Below are 24,136 nucleotides of genomic sequence, written 5' to 3'. Positions count from 1 at the left end.
TCTACCAATTGAATATGTATATAGCATTGCATGTTGTGTGACATCATGCTGCAAGAGAATTATATAAGTTCCGTTGTTGACATGGTGTAACTATTATATAAAAAATCTTATGAAGTATGTTCAGGAAAAATAAAAGTTTGGTTACATAAAAAATCTTACGGAGTATAAAGTATGTTCGGGAAAAATAAAAGTCTGGTTACATAGGTCAAGTTTATGCAACCCCTAATGAGTATGTGAAGATTGGAGAGGAAGATGTAATAAATGCAATATCATCTACCAATTGAATATGACAAGGAGTGAAGAACATATGCCTCCATAGAACAAGAAACAAATAGCATTGTGAAAGTCACTTTTTAAATTTTCCCTTCCTTACTTCCTAACTTACTACTTAAGGAATATCATCCAATTGTAAATGGCAATCAAAACAACCAATGATTTGATGGGCACCAAGTATTGTACTCTTAATCCACCAAAAAAACAATGATAATACACAACTAAGGCTAACAAATGAGGGTATAGTAATCCTACCACGGTGGTAATATATTCAGCAACAAAGGAAACAGAGGGCAAGAAGATCGAATTAGAAGGGAAAGTCCCACTATCGACCGTTCGTTGAACACGAGCATATTTTACGAGGTTATGGAGATCGGATTTGGCTATGGTGGTTCTAATTCAGGAATCTCCGGCCAAATCCGACCATCACGGCCTCAATTTTGGGTTGTTGTGGTGAAACTTTATTTTCGTTGTCCATGGAAAGGGGAAGGTTGTGGAACTTGTGGTGAGGGTTATTTTCGTTTGTCGAAAAAAGTAAGGTTAGATATGGATTATGGAGAAGTGTAAAAATAAAATTAGCCTAATAAGTTAAGTCAAGTAACAAAAAACATCCCGAACTCAAATACAAGTCAAGTAAAAAAGAACAGAGGAAGTAACTAATCCAAGGCCAACTAGGTAGACAAAACACCCAACCCCAAAGTCCTAATCCAAGGCCAACTAGGTAGACAAAACTGCCTCTAATATTTAGCATATGCAGCAACTTCAAAGAAACTAGAAACTTACGAACTCGAAACAAAACAGAACAAAACAGAAAAGAAAGAACACTGGTGTTGGAAGTAACACCAACTTTCACTAAGAATTATCTGCAGAACCACAAAAGAGCAATTCATTGAATCTAAGGCTACAAAGGGGCTTGAAATCATTAGTTTAGTAGTACAATAACATACAACGGGTTCTGTTCATATGAACACAGGAAACATTAGGGACAATTCAGCCAACTAACCAGCATTATAACATTCTGCACTTCAGTTGTAACTTGAAAATATGAATTCTTCGGTCCTAAGTCTTAAGCTCCAACTACTTCAACCATTTCCTGCTCTACTGTGGCAGGCACAACTGGGTAATATTGGAAATGGAGGTCCCCAACATCATCTCCAGTTACCTTCTTCCATCCATCAGGTCCGACGTGATAAACTGCAGAGAGCGAAGACAGGGATTGAAGTGGGAATAAAATTAAGAAAACAGAATACAACAGTTCTTTCATAAAATGCGCAGATTAGACCTGGTTATTGGACAGAGTAGTCCAATGGGTACAGCGTTTGGGTCACGTTAATAGGGGCTGTTACTTGATGGACTCTTATTGGACAGGGCCTTTACTGGACAGGGCCAAACTTATAACCCATTATTTTGAAAACTAAAAAAGTTATGATGTAAAAAATTATAGGGATAGCTTCGTATTCACTTGTATTCGCATGCGACTCTTTTTTTTTCATTTTTCCTTGTTCGTTTATTGACCAGCCCACTACTGGCCCGCTATTGACCCGTGACCCACTAAAATTGACCCTTTCATTACCCATTCCGCTTCTGACCCGCACCAACCCTGACCCGACCCGCACAATAACCAGGCCTAGCCCAGATGCATATCAGTGTTAAGAGTACATACCACTGACAACACCACCACTAGCTCCGTCACGGTATGTAGCATGGTAAATAGCTCTTCTAGCTAGCTCTGATGCTTCTTCAACAGTCATATCATATTTGTACCTGGAAACAAATTGCAAAAAATTCATAATGTCAGAGACTAATGTCACTTGTGCTAGTTAACTGAAACTCTTGAATGTTAATATAACAAACATGTGTCAGAGTTTAAGACATGGAAACAAGTCTTATACGAGAATGTAGACTGTAGAATATCCAAACAAAAAGTTGTATATGTATGCAATACAGCCACAAATTCAGGTCTCGGATAGAAAAAAAAATGTGGATACTTCCTGATGCATTCACAATTTTTTAGGATAGAACTACTTTAAAGCCCAATGTTTTATTTCAAAGAGCAATTTATAGTAAAGCAGAAAAGAGAAAAAGACCATACAGCATTTCTGAGTTCAGACTTTTTTGGGTTAACAAGAAAGATAGAACAGTCTTCCCAAATAAATAAAGGTCACTTATATAAGGTCCTAAATGTAGTCATACATCTCCACCAGAAATATCACATTAAAAGACAAAAGAAAACACTCCACATGCAAAACCATATACGCAAGTCATCAGACTAAAGAAGAACCCCTAAAAAAACTGATCCAAAACGCAACAGATCAATCCAAAAACAAAACACCAAAAAAGCATGAAAAAGATAGAAAGAAAGAAGGGATCATGAAGTTGAACCCTAAAAATAGTCAGCGTAGGCAGTAGCACTGGTGGGAATTAAAAACCTTTTTTCCATTTTTTAATCACTAATCTGCGCATTATCATGCAGGAGGTTCTCTAAATTGTATATAAACTGCAGCTGCAAACCAGCTGAACAATTCCTCGGCCAGAAATCTTCTAATTGCAGCAACAAGAAATATGTAAGAAACCTAGAGTCCTTGATACTCAGATAGCCCATCAAAGAAATAAACTGAACGGGAATTCTAAGAGCGGTTAAGTTCTCCAGTAAGTAAGCAAATTGAATAACCACAACAGGCGGCAGAGTCTAAGCAGGCTCTCCAGTTATGACTTATGAGGGCTTTGATCACACTTGTAGAACTGAGTAACTGACAAGTGTAGTCAGAGTATCTGACGACATATTTACATGATGTAATACACCAATCAAGTTCTCAGAAATAGTTTATACAAAAGAAGGATTGGGGACGAAAAGGAATGTGACCAAAGGAAGCAACCTCCCAAATTCTAATATTATACCATATTATTGAATTATTGATGGAGGGAAGGTCACAGGGCCTCTACTATGATTTTCAACCGCTCGCTACTATCTTAATCCTCCACATGAAATGGGCCTTTTGCTGACTTTGTAACGTAGTCAGCAGGAAATCACAGGAAACATATGGATGCAAAGTCCCAATTAAAAATGAGCAAAGATTTAACTCAACTTTATAACTAAGCAATCAAAGAAAGATGGGATCTTCTGAATGGCAATCCGATACTTTTAGAATTTCTGTTACGTGCGAAAAAAATCACAAGACAACCTTAAAACTATTCATTTAACATTTCGTAGCCTTGCAATGTAAAATAAGTTAAAAATTGTTGAAGAGATTGGAAATATAGAAAAGCATTTTTTCTTCATAAAAAATGTTGCCAGAGTTCATTGATTTCTCAGCTCAATCCCTAATTCTTTACTTGAATGTGAACTTTGTTGTTCTCTGATGTCTATAATGGCAGGGTGTGGCTAAAAGTCAGGGAGTCAGAAGAAGGGGTAGCAGTGGTGGAGGTGAGAGAGGTGGCTGGTGGTCAGAAAAAAATTGGGGTGGTGCCATGGTTGCCGGGGGTGGTTAAAGGAGAAGGGGTTGAAAAAATTATTATAAAAACAAACAAGCTTTTCTCTGGAGAAAAACAACTTAAGAGTAACTGTGACTTTATAACACTGAGGCTACAGAAATCTTAAAACAAAATTTCAAGGTCATATCGCGAAATTCAAAATACAAAATTGGTCACCAAGTAGAAATTGCGATAGTATAGGGATACCAAGTAGAATTTACAAAGAAAGAATAATGTTATAGTAGCCCTAAAGTCAAAGATAAAAGGACCAACCCATTGTCAAGCACACCATAAGCATATGGTGAACCAGATCCAACTGAGAACCGCATTCCTTTGAGCCTTCCTCCTTCACTGTCCACATAATATAGTCCAGGCCCCTATAAACCACACAGAAACACACTTATAACGGTAAACTAACACAGATAACAGGCAAAAGAAAAAAAGAATCGTGCTTTTACCGTTTCATCCCACCCAGCAATCATCGTACCAACAGAGAGGCCCATACCCCGGTAGTTATACAAAATGTTTGCTAGCAATTTTGAAGCTCCTGTGACAGAAATTCTTCGCTTGTTTGCAAGTTCATGCAACCGGCACTGCAAAATCATTCAGACCCCGTCATTATTTCATGGGTACACATGGTTCCTAATCACTAAAATGGCATCCTAGTAACAATAGAATCACAATTTAAGTGTCCACCTAGGAGCATAGACATAATCAACGCAATGCTCAAGTAATTAGCTGGTATAGCCTGGTAATAATCCCGTCACCAGGACCCACAACTCTAACAAGAGCTCACTGCCCCTTCTCATTGTATGCTGTGTGGCAATTCTGGCAAACTGTCAAAAGCAGCTAAATAATCCGATTCTATTTACTTTCTCATGATTGACCCCAATAACAATATCATCATCATTGAACCATCCACCTAGGAGCATGGCCAGACGCAACGCAATGCTGCACATAATCGGCTGGTATAGCCTGTTATCCCTCACCACGGACCCACAAGAACTCACTTCCCCTTCTCATTTGTATGCTGTGTGGCTAAAGCAGCTAAATCATTAGGCTCTCTTTACTGTGATTGACAATAGTAAGGTAAAAACTCCAAATAGTGGGATATCTAGCAGTATCCCCCCCCACAACTGCCCACAACATGAAGTTCGAGATGCAAAGACATCGGTTATGACTGGTCTTGGACAGCTTGTTTCAATCATCTGCGTAAAGAAGGGCTATGTGAATCCCACCCCCACCCCTCACAAACACAAATTAAACAAGCAACCAATTATGTTCTCCGCCACAAGAAAATCAACGGTTAATTTCCCTTGTATATTGAGAAGGAACTCTTGTAAAATGAAAAGTACCACCATCAAAAGAGTTTCTTTCTAGTAAAGAAATGTTGATAAAGTAAAGTAGAAAACTAAACGTTGTTCACATAAGACAAAATAGTTGTAAATAGTATTCCTTTAATACAGTTGCAGTGCATTTATCTTCATTACCCGTAGGCAAAGCAAAGTTGAAGCGGAAAATATTTGATTTGAAAGAAAAGCAATCATGTCCTCGATATCAGATTAACTATCCAGGCATGTTATTTCCTCAGAGCACGATTTCAGAGTGGAATCGACCAATTATTACCTTGATGCCCAAGTTTCGATGCCAAAACTGACAGTCAGCAGCCCCACCAGCCATGGTACCAAGCATATAAGGATTGATTTCAATAATTTTCTTCACAGATTGAGACGCTGCAAAAGTTAAAAACATCATTAGTAAAGCAGGCAGTAACAGAGAATTGTGTAGGAAGATCTAATCAAAGCACAAATACTTATGAGCTCTGTAGAGAACAGCACAATCCTAATATCATAACTGGACAAGTCTACTTATCAGCGCCTGCTATAGAAAGGGTGAGATATCAGTTCTAGTATAGTTTTGACCTATCTTATCTTCACCCAGCCCCAGCCCCAGCCCCAGCCTCCCCCCCCCCCCCCCCCCCCCCACAGCCCCATCCCCGCCCCAGATACCATAATTACACAAGTCTACTTATGAGCTCTCCGGGGATCTCTGTTGTCATTACTAGTATAGTTTTACCTTCCTTATCTTCTTCCAACCCCTCCCCATCCCACACAACCCCATCATACCCCTTCATCTTGATCATTGTTTCTGTGAAGACGTTCGCTAAACCATTCAATTTTCGCAAGCATTTCTTCTATAGGTCTCTATGGGAAAGCCACTGCACAAACTTATAGTAGTGATGGATAGAATGTGTACACTGAAGCCTCTAAAATCATACTAGCAGAACAGAGAGTGGATTCTTAACTAGCTTTAGAGTGAGCGCTAGACGTGCCTCTTCGCAGTTTGATGTACTAGTAGTTCATGCTGTTAGAACCTCAGACATCCACTACAGTACATATTTAAGAAATATGAAAACCCCAGCAAAACAGGGGGAATTAAAGCTCTCTAAATAAACAGTGAATTCACGCTGACAAAGTGATAACTAACATGTCCACAACGACAAGGCCAAGAAAGAAAGATTTCATTTAATGCACATGGTTCTCGAAGTATAATAAAATGTAAACAAAGAAACCAAAGGTTGTAAAACAGGTAAGGGCCTCAATTCATCAAATTTTTATAAGCTCTGGATTCAATAAGATGCAAGTTCTGAACACAAGAACAGCAAAGTTCAAAGAAGCTTTTAGACAATTGGATTGAATAGAACGTAACGGTGTCTGTCTTTTTCACCTTACCTTCACTATTGAATAACATAAAGAATGAAGCCATTTTGAACAACCTTAAAGAGTAATCCTACTTAGTGTAAAGGTAGGGAGGCAATTAGAAAAGGTCAAGTAAAACATACATATATATCCTCCCATGCTAGCTCGGGAATCAGCAGCAACCATGACACCATGTTTGAAAATAAAAGCAAGAGTTGTAGTCCCCTTTGCAGGCTTCACCATCTGTACAGCCTCTTTCTGAAATCCATCAAACTGCAAGAAAAATGAAATAACTTCGTCAAACAGCAAAAATTGCAATTATGTTTGGTGTAACACAAACAAACAATATGTAACAACTACTAAACCACAACAGTAACTTACGTCAGTAGGATTAGGGAGGTCGAAGGAAGGTGTCATTTGCAAGCCATCAAATACAAAATCACTTCTCCGGAAAATCGGAGCAGTTGATTCAAGACCACTTGTGTCAAGCTTCATTTTGTTATCCTGCAATTCCAGGTAAACAACGGGAAAGTAAGTGAATCCATAAAGTCCATACTAGCGAATAACGGCATTAAACTCAGTCACCCACCAAGAATTATACAGGCAGATAACTGCTCATTAAATCCAAGCCATTCTAACTCCTCAATAAACTAGAATCAAATTCAGTACATTTTTTAGCAATTTACGATAAATCTGAAGCCTTAATATCCTCACACTCTCAAACTATAGCTGGTAAGTTGATTAATCATCACGAGCTTTCACCAGTATACAAATTTATTAACACTGATAATACAACATACAAAATACAAAAACAGCAAGAAATGTGCACATCTAAAGCCTCAATACCCTCACACTCTCAACCTATAGCTTGTAAAGTGATCAATCATCCCGAGCTTTCGCCAGTGTACAAATTTATTAACACACAAAACAGCAAGAAATGTGCTAATCTAAAGCCTTAATACCCTTAGACTCTCAACCTATAGCTGGTGAATTGATCAATCATCCCGAGCTTTCACGAGTGTACAAATTTATTAACACTGATAATACAACACAAAAAATACAAAAACAGCAAGAAATGTGCTCATCCATGGCATAAAGATCAAAATAAAACCAAAAGAACTAAAAATTACTCCATCAACAAATTAATCAAGTGAATAGCAACTCAAACAGTGATTACACATTTCAGACTGAAAATTGAAATTAATCGGAAACTAAGCATCGTCAGCAACAAAACCTAACACTCAAATTACAATCAAAAATTACGAAAATGAAATAAGATCCTAAAATGAAAAACCTAGAAATTTTTCGCAAATCAAACAATGTTGAATGATTGATGATTGATGAAGAAGATAACTTCAGTTTAAATCAATAAGATTGAGAAACTTTGTGACGGATTGAATAAAATCGAGTGAACATACCTTCAGTAGCAGATCCGCGAGATAGTGTGAGGAGAGAGAAAGTGAAAGAAATTGGGGAGGTTTTTCGAAAAGGTGAAGAAATATTTCTTGTTAACGAAGGTTTCTTGCGCGAGAGACTACCTTTTGAAGTTGGGCTTTTTTTGGGCTTTCTTCTTCATTAAGATATGGGTTAACTCACTTTGGGCCTTCTGCTTCTGATCTGTATCTTGATCTTGTTTGGTACTACTTTGGTTGTGATTATTTTTGAAATTTATCTTGATTTTATTTTTGTGGTAAGGTAAAATTATCTTGAATGCTTGATGTTGTGATGTTGAGCTTGTGATTTAAAAATTGAGAGTAGGGATGATATTCGGTCGATTTTAATTGTGTCTAGTAAGATTCGGATTCACTTTTTCGGACTTTAATCGTGTCTAGTAAGATTCGGACCCACTTTTTTGAAGATATATCTGCATTTGACCTAGATATGAAAGGTCTAAGAAAATGAGATCAAGACACAATGGATTTATCGAGCCTAAAATTCGTAATGAGTTCTAAACAAGTCTAGGAGTTCAAATTTTCAAAAGTTTTAGTATGTAAACCCAGATTCTTTTAGATGCTCAAACGTAATTTAGACAACGAACTCTAGTTAATGTTTGAGGGGAGTGGGGACCAAAGTAACATAAGTGTAACTAATTAACAACTATAAGGTACATATTCAATCTAAACATAAACTAATTTATATAATTAATTAACTTAATCAAGACACTTACTCGTTCGTGTGGCTGGGAAGGATTTCCACTTTTATTTAATGAGTATTTTATTCTTTTTGGCCACTAAGATTTTTGTACTATACTTTATCAAATGGGAGATTAGTCATTTGACATTTGTAAAGGATACCACTATTTAAAACCATCCCATTTAATTAATTGTATGATTAACAAAGGATTAGTTAGAATCAAATTATAATATGATGTAAGATTATATCCGTAGATTTGGAATAAAGAAACTAAAAGAAGATTATGATGTCCATTGACGAAGGTTTACCCATTATATTACGTATACATATGTATGCTATATGATTCGATTTGTTACGTATTTGTTATATTAAACCTTTTATAGATGTCGTGTGATTTTTATAAATGAATTGATTTATTTAAGTCTAAAAAGCAGTGTAGCTTGTGATTTGTGAGTTGATAGAGGCATAGAGCAATAATACCTTTATTCTACATTCAATATGACATGTACCCACGAATTAAATAAAGAAAAAGGTTCATAATTGCATAAAGAAGTAGCAACCCCAATTAAGTAGACTTTAGATCGTTCATAAGTTAACGATTGACCTGTATAACGACTCAGGTTTATCCAATAGCAAGCTCATTTGATGAGATTATAGATCGTTATTGGTTTCTAGCTGAACAATATGATAATCTAAAAAACTTCGTACAGCTCCCAATAATTAGTAAAATGTTTGTCTTTTGCTTAACCCGTTAAAGTTTTAAAGGTTGAATTTTGATGATATACGAAGTAGATCATTGCTATCCAACATAAATTCGCAAAAATATTCACATCCAAAGATTTATATATTATGTTTACGTTGTTCTTTCTCCCACACAATCGATTATTGTCTTATACGGAGTATCATATATAAAGGTGCTAGCTAAAGATTTTACACCGTAATACATTGTTGAAATATCTATTCATATTCAATCTCAACAAGAAGTCTATTAAAAGAACAATTATTGTTTGTTTAAATTAGACTTTATAAATCTAACAATCGTTATACGTGTTCAAATTGCAATTTTCAAAATAAAATACTAGTATACCTAACTAAATAATTCTAAGGACTAGACTAAATCGTAAGTTTTTCTACCATTTTTCTTTCGAAAACGACTTCCTCTTTTAGTAAGATCCAAAAGAGGAAATCACAAATTCATAACACCTTGAAAGCGACGTCGTTTAACAATGTTTACATTTTTTTAATGTTCATACTTTGTATAATTGTTTCAGTATTAATTACCTTTTTCTATGTGGCAAAATATGATTAGTCAAAGATATATAAAGATTGTCCAACAACATAATTCTATTAGTCATATCCTTTTAGTTCCAACTAATTTTGAAAACCTATGACCAATGAATGGCTTGCTTTTGTATTATTACAACTAATTTGACTCAACATATGATGTGATACTTTTGTTTAATTAGTTCTCTATAAAACTCAAACCATGGTCCCACACATTTAATATTGTGGGAACCTTGACCCTACTTATATAATAGTATTGGGCTCTCTTATGTGAATGAAATGGACAATTAAATTAGTTAGTCAAACTAACTAATGCAATCAGTTAGCAATTTTACATGTAATGCGAATAACTAGCCGCTAACATGTAACCTTCAATTATCGTGATCTTAATTTACGTCTAGTATATATATAAGCTAGCGGTACATTCTATTCATCGAATAAAAACCCGAGTGCATGTGGACCTCAACTAAGACTTACAAGGTACAAGTATACATTGTGTTTTTTTAAAAAACAAAACAAGTCAGGCTCGATCAACGTCTCTAATTATTGATTGAAACTGATTTTTATTGATTAGTCATTGTTTATATTTGATGCAATAATTGCTTTTTAAAAACATTGGGGTAAATAGATATATTATAAATTCCATTCTTGGTAATTAAAAACACATATATTCTATCACTAAACAAAAGGCGAATGCATGTGGATTTCACTCTCTACATACACTGTATTTTAAATTTGTTACGAGTATATATTGTATTTATTTTCAAGGACAAAATACGCTAGGCTCGCTTAACTTCTCCTATAATTAATTAACTGATTTTGATACATCATTGTTTTTGTTTGATACAATTATTGACATTTTTTTCAAACATGGGAGTAAATAGAAGAATTTAAAATTCTATTCTTGGTAATTTGGTGGGTTAAGGTTAAGCACATCCGCACATGTGGGAGATGATAATAAGGAATACATGTGCACTTTGCACATGGGCAAGGTGTCTTAATTAAGCTCCATCACACATACGGCAAAGTTTAATTAGCATAACCATTTGGAACAACATCATAAGCTTAGCATTATATTTATGGGACAATTATAATTTATAATAATATATGTCACAACATGTAGATCTTACTACTGGATCCTTGCATAAGTAACCACTAACAAAATGTCTGTTGTTTTTTTAAGTTTGATTTAGGTTTAGGCAATGGTATTTGCTTCCCACGTACGGCCGCAGAGGCGACACGTTCGGAACAAGCAGCCTCTCAAAATTTAAAAGTAAAAATATTGATTTTAAAAAAAATCATGTAAATTATTTAACTCGGTCTCCTCTAAAGTAAAAAAAAAAATATTAATATTCTGGTTCCGCCTGAAGACCCTCAACACAATCCTTTTTGAAATAACTAGTTGTTGCACGTTCCCCCAAGATATAAAAAACTATCTCCCGAGACACTATATAGATCATACACAAATTCTTGTTTATAATGGGTGTACAATAAATATTGTACACCGGAGTAAAAGTTGACTCAAAATGCTTAAAAGTTACATTTATATAGGTAAAAGTTATCTATTTTTTAGTGATAAATTTTTTCATTTGAATAAATATTATTTTTTCAAAATCACCAATAATGTATAAATTAATCATTTAACCCTTTAAAATGTTTATCTATCAACTTTTTTATTTTATAATATAAAAGTTACAGAAAAATAGGTTAAAGTTATGAAAAACTGCATAAAAGTTATCTGGGTGTACGATAAATTTATTGTACACCTTGTGCGCGCAAGACCTTTTGTAAATCATAAGCCTAATTATAGAAATAGTTGAAATCATGAAAAGAAACACCGTTAATTACTTGATGTAGGTTACATATATAGAAATCATGGCTAAGCACAAAAAAAATACATGACTAAGTATAGAGAAATTAAACACGACCGACATAATAGCATAAAGAACAGTCGCGATAGTTCCTCGCCCAACTTTGTGGCAACGTACAACTCTGCAAGAAAAGATACATTATTACTTAGTTGATCAATGATGAAGCAAGAAAGCAAGAAACTTGTCCGTCCTGCAATTATTGATTATAATTATAATTATACACAGACTATTGTCGCACTCAATCACCTGATATAAGGTCTTATGCATAATAGTATTTTAGAGTTGGATAACTACGTTTATTACGTTTATTTGCGCTGGTGAAATTTCAATTGCACCCTGAATATTTGTTTACATTATATTTACCAGAAAATCCAAATAGAATTAGCTCTTCATATTCATTTATCAAGTTCACTTATGTTGTGGTGTACTCTAAATTGTAATTTTGAGAGAGTGCTGTAGAAATTTGTTGATTGATTATATGTAAGTTTAAGATATCATGTTCCATATTTGTTGCCCTGAGACTTCATTTGTAGATTATACGTTGCTCCTGAGATAAGGAGGGATTTAAAAAAATGAGCTAACTTTTTTTTTAAAAATGACAAAAATTAAACAAACCATCCTTTCTAAGGTGACAGACACAATGTTGAGTGTCCTCGACGACAACATTTCCAATACGTACTGCTAAATAATGAAACAAAAGCAATGCATTTGCTGGAATTTCAAGGCTCCTACACTCGTACCAATCTCTAACTTCTTTAGAACTTGGGGGAGCAAATTTCCTTACAAACGAGTATGCAGAGTACTTGTCTCCGTTTCTCCATAGTCTGACATCAATCTCTCTCCCTCGGAGTCCCAATCTATCTGATTCATCTTTTATAGCGCTCACTCAAAGATGCCCTCGTATGCCATCTTCAAATGACATATTCAAGCCTCAGAAAAGAAGAATGCAATAATGATGGCCTTAGGAAGAACTTCGCAATAAAGGGCTTGGATTTATCATCAAATTCATACTTGACCACTTCAGGTCTGAAAACGATCCTGAATATTTGTCCCAAAGTGGAGAAGATCAGGCTATCTTCTTGTTTTAAACGCGATAACCAACTGGATTTAACTGATATCCTGGAGTACAACAGGGGACTCGTGAACATGAACTTAACTTGCGAACTGAAAGTATCTAGAAAAGACGCGGTTATCTCAATGTTAGAGGTGTTGAATGTACAAGATTTAGAAATAACTGATGAAGTGTTAGGGATGTTGGTGAGGATGTGCCCTGGGATGGCTCATTTGGATCTAGAGGATTGCGACGAGTTGACAGAAGAAGGGGTAAAAGAGGTGATAAAGCCGTGTAAAAAACTAAGATTTTTAAGCCTTAGTGCTTGTTTGAATGTGGATGTCAACATTATAGTGTGGATTGTGGATAACATCCTATCCTTGAGACGACTCGTCTCACCATCTTACTCATACCCAGACGACGAAGATCAAAAACGTTTCTTGCAGCAAGGTTGCCTTGTTAGTAAGGGTAAAGATTACGAAATGTATTGTGTTTGCTTTGCATTGATTTGTATGAGACTCTTTTCTTGTATTTTGTTGTGTACATTACCTTAATTTGGTTTGGGGTTGATGATTATATAATCTAATGAAATACGAAGTGTAATATGCTAATTAATTTATGCTTATGGTATGCTTAGTCCTAGTCAAATATTGCTACTACTTCAGGTTAGGTACTGCATCAGTTTACAAAAATCTCAGAATGTGAAGTACGGATTACTCATTAACTTTTGATAATATTGTAGTCACTTTTGGGACGCATTTTGATGGTTGCATACTTGATGTACGATGTGGGTTTGCCTGTAATATTCTATCAATAAACAAAGTTGACTTTGCTCTTTTGGTAATTAGATTGGTGGATTTGGAACCTTTTTTGTTGGTGCATTTTAATATTTGTTAACAATGTGTTGGTCATTTTTAGCTTAAGAACTCTGTAATATTGTCATTTTGTATTTAGTACTTCGGTTTGGATTGGTTCTGGCAGTATGGGGTAGTCAAGGTTAGAGGCGCTGTGTAGAGATTGTTGCAGTTGGTGTAGTGCATCAGTTTCTAAAGTCAGCAGGTTCAGACGTCTCAGATCGTAGGCTCATTAGGTGCACTCGTGAGCTGTTGTGGCTGTAGTAAAGCGATGGCGTTTGCTGGTGGTTTATAGGTGGTTGTGTATCGGAGTTATTGCAGGATTGTGTTAGAGGCTACTTGTGGTAATGTTGTATATATGTTCTTGCAATGTAGGTTATTTTGTTGCTGCAGTTGTCACTTGTCATTTAAAGTGAACTGACCAATGTTGACTTTTGGAGGGTGTTAAGTGTTGCTTCACTCGCCTGTGTTATCTTGTTTTGATTTCGTTTTGCAAGCATAATATACTTCGTATAAGCTAGAAAAGCAATCAAAATAGAGAACGATGACATGGTGTTCAATAAACGAAACCTCCATTAAAATATGACTTTTAATTACAGACCAACCCATTCTGATTGCAAACTAAACAACCAAACCCAAATAGTTTGAATCATGAACCAAATAATAGTCATACCTACAGTAATCAGGCTGACTTTGAAAACTGACAACAAAAAGCTGAAAAGTTTTCATAATTTGTAAAAAACAGAAAATTGAAAACAACAAATGATACTGAACGATCCCAGAAGCAAAATTAAAGCTTCCTATCACTATCCAAAAAAAATTTATTGAAATTGCAGCTTAAGTGAAGCTAAGAAGACCACAATAGAAATTGGGTTTATGAAACTGGTGTACCTTTGAAAATGGGATGTTCCAAGATCGTTTGGAAAGAAGATCGTATACGAGAGAACCACCATGAAAACTGTTAGGTTATGATACATATGACATTTACATAGATCATGCGGAAAAACCATTAACCCAGGAAACATATTATTTACACATAATCATATAGCATAATTAGATGCATACTCTTTGTTGCGTGCCTTCCCTAGCTGCGCCCGAACCGAACAAGAACAAGTCTTTAGGACTCCAAGTGTCGTCCCTCCGTAGAAAGTCCACAGCACGTCCGGATCCGCCTTAAGATTGACCAACTAGAATCGCCCTTAAGGTACTCAGAAAATTCGGCACTTTTGAGCAAGATGTGTGTTTGATTTTCTCTCAAAAACTCACTTTTGAATACTTGAAAACTTGTGTATAAATTATGAGCCCTAGGCCTTTATTTATAGAGTTATGGAAAAGGAATCGTAATCCTAGTAGGATGCGAATTAATTGGAATTAGAATTCTACACGAATTCTACTTAATCAATTTATCCAATAGGAATAGACATTTAATCATACACTGACTCTTGCAGATTCAGGAATCTCGCATGAGCTGAAACTCACACACACACGGCAGCCACAAGGGCTGCCCATGCGCGTGCGAGCAGCAGCCCGCGCAGCACGGCCCACGCATGCGCGGCCTTGTGCGCGCTGGGCTGTGGCGTGCGTGCTTGCTGGGCGATGGCCTGGCTTCGTGCTGGGCCTTCGTCCGGCAGGCCTCGTCCGATGCTAATTCGTACGATACGCTTCCGATTAAATTTCCATTTCCGGAATCTATTTCCGATACGAACAATATTTAATATTTCCGATTCCGGAATTAATTTCCGTTTCGAACAAATATTTAATATTTCCGTTTCCGGAATTATTTTCCGATTCCGGTAATATTTCCGATTCTGACAATATTTCCGTTTCCGGCAATATTTCCGATTCTGGTAATATTTCCATTTCCAATAATATTTTCCGATACGTACCATGTTTCCGTTTCCGGTAACATCTACGACTTGGATAATATTCATATTTCCGATACGATCCATATTTCCGTTTCCGGCAATATCATCGTTTCCGGAGTATTCATTTCTTGCCTGTGACGATCTTAGCTCCCACTGAAACCAAGATCCGTCGGTTCCGAATATTCATAGATGGAGTATTTAATGCCATTAAATACTTGATCCGTTTACGTACTATTTGTGTGACCCTACGGGTTCAGTCAAGAGTAAGCTGTGGATTAATATCATTAATTCCACTTGAACTGAAGCGGCCTCTAGCTAGGCATTCAGCTCACTTGATCTCACTGAATTATTAACTTGTTAATTAATACTGAACCGCATTTATTAGACTTAACATAGAATGCATACTTGGACCAAGGGCATTATTTCCTTCAGTCTCCCACTTGTCCTTAGGGACAAGTGTGCATTTCCTAATTCCTTTGTCGCTCGATGCTTGCTCTTGAACATAAGGTAAGAGTTGTCATCCTTATTATGTCCAGAGGTGTTCCTCGGTTTCAGAGTTCAACTGATCAAATAAACAGATAATCATAGCCTATGATTCATCCGAGCACGGCCATGCATTTCACAGTTTCTAGCTCTCCGAGTGGCCTTGTACAACTTTTAAGCATCTCATCCCGATTTATGGGAGGACAATCCCAATCTTGCGATCTTGAGATTAGACTTCGTTTGATAGGTGATTACCTGAGCGTTGCCTTTATAGCCTCCTTTTACGGTGCGACGGTTGGTCAACGTCAAAGCAACCAGTTCTCAAACAAGTAATCTCAAATCACTCAGGTATTGAGGATTTAGTGTCTAATAATTTAATGAAATTTACTTATGACAGACTTTCATCTCTTACAGTAAAGTTTCATAGGTCTTGTCCGATACTAGTCTTCCCAAAGTAAGTATCTATGCAAATGATTATGACATTGCCATGTCCACATAGTTCAAGAAACAGAACTACTAGTCATCTTGCATTCTAATCGTCTAACGTTTTCTATGCGTCCAATTTTATAGAAAACTCCGACTAGGGACCATTTTCAACCTTTGACATTCAAGTTCACTTGATAGACATTTCTTAGTCACAGGACTGGTCCTGACAGTCTATCTTGAATATATCGTCAAGTTGAAGGGACTCATCATTTAATAAACCACAAATTAAATGGAAAAATGAATTCCTTTCATTTATTGTGAATGATTAACCAATAATGTTTTACAAAGATTTAAACTCTAAAACTTTAAAACATTAAACAGAGACATCAAAGCCATTCTCCAATATGCTTGATTCCCATAGCTGCAGTGTGCGAGTTGTGCTTCGCTTGCGGCAGAGGTTTAGTTAATGGATCTGATATGTTGTCATCAGTTCCAATTTTGCTTATCTCGACTTCTTTTCTTTCAACGAACTCTCGTAGAAGGTGAAATCTACGAAGTACATGCTTGACTCTCTGGTGGTGTCTAGGCTCTTTTGCCTGTGCAATAGCTCCGTTATTATCACAATACAGGGCTATTGGTCCTTTAATGGAGGGGACTACACCAAGTTCTCCTATGAACTTCCTTAGCCATATAGCTTCCTTTGCTGCTTCATGTGCAGCAATGTACTCCGCTTCAGTTGTAGAATCCGCAATGGTGCTTTGCTTAGCACTTTTCCAGCTTACTGCTCCTCCGTTGAGGCAGAAGACAAACCCAGACTGTGATCTGAAATCATCTTTGTCGGTTTGGAAACTTGCGTCCGTATAGCCTTTAACAATTAATTCATCATCTCCACCATAGACCAGGAAGTCATCTTTGTGCCTTTTCAGGTACTTCAGAATGTTCTTGGCAGCAGTCCAATGCGCCTCTCCTGGGTCTGACTGGTATCTGCTCGTAGCACTGAGTGCGTACGCAACATCCGGGCGTGTACATATCATAGCATACATTATTGAACCAATCAATGATGCATATGGAATCCCATTCATTCGTCTACGCTCATCAAGTGTTTTTGGGCACTGAGTCTTGCTTAGAGTCATTCCATGAGACATGGGTAGGTAGCCTCGCTTGGAGTCCGCCATCTTGAACCTATCAAGCACCTTATTGATATAAGTGCTTTGACTAAGTCCAATCATCTTTTTAGATCTATCTCTGTAAATCTTGATGCCCAATATGTACTGTGCTTCTCCTAGATCCTTCATCGAAAAACATTTCCCAAGCCAAATCTTGACAGAGTTCAACATAGGAATGTCATTTCCGATAAGCAATATGTCGTCGACATATAATACTAGGAAAGCAATTTTGCTCCCACTGACCTTCTTGTATACACAAGATTCGTCTGCGTTCTTGATGAAACCAAAGTCACTGACCGCTTCATCAAAACGTATATTCCAGCTCCTGGATGCCTGCTTCAATCCGTAGATTGATTTCTTTAGCTTGCATACCTTTTTAGCATTCTTTGGATCCTCAAAACCTTCAGGCTGTGTCATAAACACAGTTTCTGTTAAAACGCCGTTTAAGAAAGCAGTTTTGACATCCATCTGCCATATTTCGTAATCGTAATATGCAGCGATTGCTAACATTATTCGAATAGACTTTAGCATTGCAACTGGTGAAAAGGTTTCATCGTAATCCACACCGTGGACTTGCCTGTAACCTTTCGCAACCAATCTAGCTTTGAAAACTTCAAGTTTCCCATCCTTGTCCTTTTTCAGTTTGAAAACCCATTTGCTTCCAATGGCTTGGTAGCCATCTGGCAAATCGACCAAATCCCATACTTGGTTTTCAGACATGGAGTCTAATTCAGATTGCATGGCTTCTTGCCACTGCTTGGAGCTAGGGCTCGTCATAGCTTGCTTGTAAGTCGCAGGTTCATCACTTTCAAGTAATAGAACGTCATAGCTCTCGTTCGTCAAAATACCTAAGTACCTTTCCGGTTGAGATCTATATCTTTGCGATCTACGCGGGGTAACATTTCTAGATTGACCATGATTCTCACCAGATTCTTCTAAAGGTCTCTGAGTTTCATCCTGAATGTCATCTTGAGCATTCTCTAGAGTTTGTTGTTCGACTCGAATTTCTTCGAGGTCTACTTTTCTCCCACTTGTCATTTTGGAAATATGATCCTTCTCCAAAAAGACACCATCTCGAGCAACAAACACTTTGTTCTCAGATGTATTGTAGAAGTAATACCCTTTTGTTTCCTTTGGATAGCCCACAAGGATACATTTGTCAGATTTTGGATGAAGTTTGTCTGAAATTAATCGTTTGACGTATACTTCACATCCCCAAATCTTAAGAAAAGACACATTTGGAGGCTTTCCAAACCATAATTCGTATGGAGTCTTTTCGACAGCTTTAGACGGAGCTCTATTTATAGTGAGTGCAGCTGTATTTAGTGCATGTCCCCAAAATTCTAATGGAAGTTCGGCCTGACCCATCATTGACCTGACCATGTCTAGCAAGGTTCTGTTCCTCCGTTCTGACACACCGTTCCATTGTGGTGTTCCAGGAGGAGTCAATTCTGATAGAATTCCACATTCTTTCAGATGGTCATCAAATTCATAGCTCAGATATTCACCGCCTCTATCAGACCGCAGTGCCTTAATCTTCTTGCCTAATTGATTCTCTACTTCACTCTGAAATTCCTTGAATTTGTCAAAGGATTCAGACTTATGCTTCATTAGGTAGACATAACCATACCTACTGAAGTCATCAGTGAAAGTGATAAAGTAGCTGAAACCACCTCTAGCATTTGTACTCATTGGTCCACATACATCTGTATGGATTAAACCCAATAGTTCATTTGCTCTTTCTCCAACTTTAGAGAAAGGTTGCTTTGTCATTTTGCCAAGTAAACATGATTCGCATTTACCATAATCCTCTAAGTCAAATGGTTCTAGAATTCCTTCCCTTTGAAGTCTTTCTAAGCGTTTCAAGTTTATATGGCCTAATCGACAATGCCACAGATAGGTGAGATCTGAATCATCCTTTTTGGCCTTTTTGGTATTTATGTTATATACTTGTTTGTCGTGATCTAATAAATAAAGTCCATTGACTAATCTAGCAGATCCATAAAACATCTCTTTAAAATAAAACGAACAACTATTGTCTTTTATTATAAAGGAAAATCCCTTAGCATCTAAGCAAGAAACTGAAATGATGTTTTTAGTAAGACTTGGAACATGGAAACATTCTTCCAGTTCCAAAACTAGCCCGGAGGGCAACGACAAATAGTAAGTTCCTACGGCTAATGCAGCAATCCGTGCTCCATTTCCCACTCGTAGGTCGACTTCTCCCTTGCTTAACTTTCTACTTCTTCTTAGTCCCTGTGGATTGGAACATAAGTGTGAGCCACAACCAGTATCTAATACCCAAGAAGTTGAATTAGCAAGTATACAGTCTATAACGAAAATACCTGAAGATGGAACGACTGTTCCGTTCTTCTGATCTTCCTTTAGCTTCAAGCAATCTCTCTTCCAATGCCCCTTCTTCTTGCAGTAGAAGCATTCGGATTCAGAAGTGGGTTGACTGACCTTCCTCTTTGCAGATTTGGCGCCAGTTTGCTTAGTTGGGCTGGCCTTGTTGCCACCTTTCTTAGCATTCCTCTTCTTTCCAGATTTCTTGAACTTGCCCCCACGCACCATAAGCACATCTTGCTTATCACTTTTGAGCGTCTTTTCAGCGGTCTTCAGCATACCGTGAAGCTCAGTGAGCGTTTTGTCCAGACTATTCATACTGTAGTTCAGTTTGAACTGATCATACCCGCTATGAAGAGAATGGAGGATGGTGTCTATAGCCATTTCCTGAGAAAATTGCTGATCCAGCCGACTCATATTCTCAATGAGTCCAATCATTTTGAGAACATGTGGACTTACGGGCTCGCCTTTCTTAAGGTTGGTCTCAAGAATTTGCCTATGAGTCTCGAATCTTTCGACTCGAGCCAGATCTTGGAACATGTTCTTCAACTCACTGATGATTGTGAAAGCATCTGAGTTGATGAACGTTTTCTGCAGATCCGCACTCATAGTGGCGAGCATTAGACATTTCACATCCTTGTTGGCATCAATCCAACGATTGAGGGCTGCCTGAGTGATCCCGTCGCCTGGAGCTTCGGGCATCGCCTCATCTAGGACATACTCCTTTTCTTCCTGCATAAGAACTATTTGCAAGTTCCTTTGCCAGTCAAGGAAGTTTTTCCCGTTCAACTTCTCCTTTTCGAGAATTGATCGAATGTTGAATGAATTGTTGTTTGCCATATTAAAAACTACAATTGAAAAGAATAAACAAATAAATAACCATTCACAGTTTCTCTTAATAAACTTAAATTCTAGCATACATGCATAATTCAATGTTTATTAAGCATTTTATTCAAGTTATGTGTTCCGGCAGGTGTGAATAAAATGATTCCAAGATCCTAAAATCATTGAAGAACTAAGCACAGTTTGTCGACTTAATCCTAGAACATCTTAGGTAAGCAAAAGCCTTTTGCTAATAGTCTAGAAACTATTCTTGGTTGATAGGTACGTCTAAGAACTTATTAGGTAAACCTATCGAATTTGCCACGACATAAAAGGACTCCTTACTTATATCGTTGAGTTTCACCAAAACTAACATGTACTCACAATTATTTGTGTACCTTGCCCCTTTAGGACCAATAAGTAACACCTCGCTGAGCGAAAACTATTACTAGATTGATGTAAAGGATATCCAAGCAAGTGTATATTTTGGCATGGCACCTTTTAACTCAATTTTTTAAGTTTGGAACTTAAGGCTCTTACTATGTTGGTTAGATTTTAAGTGAACTAAAATCCTTAATCATGCAACATAATCAAGCTTTTGATCTCATGCATTTTAAGACATATTTAAAGCAATAAATAACTTAAAACATGCATAAGATATTTGTGATCTAGTATGGCCCGACTTCATCTTGAAGCTGTGACTTCAAAGTCCGTCTTGAAAATCTCCGTGGGAGGCACCATTTTCTTCAAATAGGATAAGTTATAACTAATTACAACTATTTGATGGTACGCAGACCATATTTGAATTGAAAAACAGCTTTGGTACTTTAGACCAATTACATTCAAATTAATGGTACGCAGACCATATTTTCTATCCTATTTGGGCCATACTAGTCACTTCATAACCTGCAAAACAGTACATATACAATATATACCATTCACCCATTCATTATCATGAATGGCCCACATAGCTGGTTAGTAAAACACATTATGCATCACGTAAACATTTGCAGCAATTAATCAAGGTCACCAATAATCTACCAATTATTCAGTCCTTATTAATTCTAATCGAGTTGTTTTAACCTTAAGGATTTGTAGACCTAATCAAGAGTTTATGACTAAAAAGTGCTCCCACTCAAACCAATAAATTCATATGCTTTGCTAATTTTAAACATAAAATTGTATTTCTAGTCTAACCGGAAACATACAAATTTAATTAAAATTTAAAGCTCATATAAATCTATAATTGAATCCAAAATTTAATTTAATTTCAGTCGCATTTAAATTAATTTATGATTTTAATTTTAGTAAAATAATTAGAATAAATTCCATTTATTATAATTATAATATTCAAAATTAAAATCCAAGAAATTAATTCAAATTATTAATTTCAAAAATTAATTAAAATTACGTGAACTGAAATTTTCAAATTAAACATTCAAAACGATCTAATCGAAACGCAAACACCCTACGCGTTGCACGCCCATGGGCTGTACGCACACAGCCATTGCTGGCCATGTGCGCGCAGCCCATGCGCTCGTTGCATAGCTGCTGCTGTCCCATACGCAAGCCTCCGCACAGCGCCCACCGCACGCGAGCTATCGCTCGCAGCGCGCGCGCGTTACCGCGCTCGCTGGTGCGCGAGATCGCTCGCTGGTGCGCGCGAGCCATCGCTCGCTGGGGCGCTGCATCGCTCGCTGGTGCGCGCGAGCCATCGCTCGCTGGCGCGCGAGATCGCTCGCTGCGTGCGCGCGAGCCATCGCTCGCTGGTGCGCGCGAGCCATCGCTCGCTGGCGCGCGAGATCGCTCGCTGGTGCGCGCGAGTGATGCTGTGCGCAGCGCTCGTGGCACGCGAGCTTGCGCTCGCTGCGCACGAGGCTGCGCGCTGTTATGCGAGGCAGCGCGCGCTGTGGCGCAGCTCGCTTGCTGCCCACACGCGACTGCCTTGGCTCGCCCCTCGCCCATGCCCATCCGTTCATTGCTCGTGGCACACGACACAAGGCAGGGCTGCTGCCTTGCGCTCGTGCACTACGCCCTTGCTCATTGCATTCGTGCCGCACGGGCGACGAGCTCCCTTGCTCGTCGTCGCATGCCCGCATTATACAACACCCCTTAAGGGTAACACGAAGCGTCCATTGCTTCGTGCGTGCAAGTTATTTGAACGAATCGCATAAAAATTTAAAATTTATATTTAAAATTAATGACAAATTAATAAATATTATTAATTTCATAATTTTAGGGCGAAAAATCGAAAATTTATTATCCAATTGATTTCCGATTGTTATGGATTCAAGTCTAGGTCATAAAAATTTAAAATTTATCATAAATTTACAATTTTTATGGTGGTTTTTAATCATAGGTTTCTAATTAAATTACAATTAATTATGAAAATCAAATTAATTCTAAATTATTCTAATTTTCAACAAATTAATCATAATTACAAATTAGATTGCATAATTAACAAGACTAGGCATTCAAACTTGTTAAACATATGCAGTAGGTCAATCAAAAATTCAAGATTTATCAACAGGAATCGCAAATATTTAATTTAACATCTTAAATTTACGAAATTTTGCATCCGAAAAACTAAAACCTTCGAAAAGTCATAGTTAGGCTTCGAATTTGAGAATTCTGGGTTCGGCAGAAAAATACTATTTTTGTCAAAATTTTAGAATGCCTTTTACATGCGGAATTGACACAAAAATCACTCAATTCGGATGAGTAATGAAGAAACTGCCGAAAAACTGCGTACATATAATTAAATAAACGCAATTTGCAATTAATTAACAATTACGAAAATTAATCACCCCTTTTAATTCTTGCAAATTTGTAATATTTAACCATGTTCATGCAATTTAGATTATGAAAATAATAAGGGGCTCTGATACCACTGTTAGGTTATGATACATATGACATTTACATAGATCATGCGGAAAAACCATTAACCCAGGAAACATATTATTTACACATAATCATATAGCATAATTAGATGCATACTCTTTGTTGCGTGCCTTCCCTAGCTGCGCCCGAACCGAACAAGAACAAGTCTTTAGGACTCCAAGTGTCGTCCCTCCGTAGAAAGTCCACAGCACGTCCGGATCCGCCTTAAGATTGACCAACTAGAATCGCCCTTAAGGTACTCAGAAAATTCGGCACTTTTGAGCAAGATGTGTGTTTGATTTTCTCTCAAAAACTCACTTTTGAATACTTGAAAACTTGTGTATAAATTATGAGCCCTAGGCCTTTATTTATAGAGTTATGGAAAAGGAATCGTAATCCTAGTAGGATGCGAATTAATTGGAATTAGAATTCTACACGAATTCTACTTAATCAATTTATCCAATAGGAATAGACATTTAATCATACACTGACTCTTGCAGATTCAGGAATCT

At 37.2% G+C, this 24,136-nt stretch overlaps 1 protein-coding gene across 1 annotated transcript; it reads right to left on the bottom strand.

Moving 5' to 3' along the window:
* Positions 1 to 1,088: 1,088 nt before the first annotated feature.
* LOC110794192 (proteasome subunit beta type-5-like) lies at positions 1,089 to 7,980 on the bottom strand. The gene is made up of 8 exons (NM_001426434.1): positions 7,862 to 7,980; positions 6,825 to 6,947; positions 6,587 to 6,716; positions 5,371 to 5,477; positions 4,203 to 4,337; positions 4,018 to 4,121; positions 1,937 to 2,037; positions 1,089 to 1,467 (listed from the first exon to the last, which is right to left on the bottom strand). Exons 2-8 carry the CDS (start codon positions 6,936 to 6,938, stop codon positions 1,340 to 1,342), a joined length of 819 nt encoding a protein of 272 aa, NP_001413363.1. The 5' UTR covers positions 6,939 to 6,947; positions 7,862 to 7,980; the 3' UTR covers positions 1,089 to 1,339.
* Positions 7,981 to 24,136: the final 16,156 nt, after the last annotated feature.

This window comes from Spinacia oleracea, chromosome 1, assembly GCF_020520425.1.
Source record: "Spinacia oleracea cultivar Varoflay chromosome 1, BTI_SOV_V1, whole genome shotgun sequence".
In the NCBI taxonomy this organism is placed as follows: domain Eukaryota; kingdom Viridiplantae; phylum Streptophyta; class Magnoliopsida; order Caryophyllales; family Amaranthaceae; genus Spinacia; species Spinacia oleracea.
Note: the sequence above shows the minus strand (reverse complement) of the source record. Positions and strands in the feature narration are given on the sequence as shown.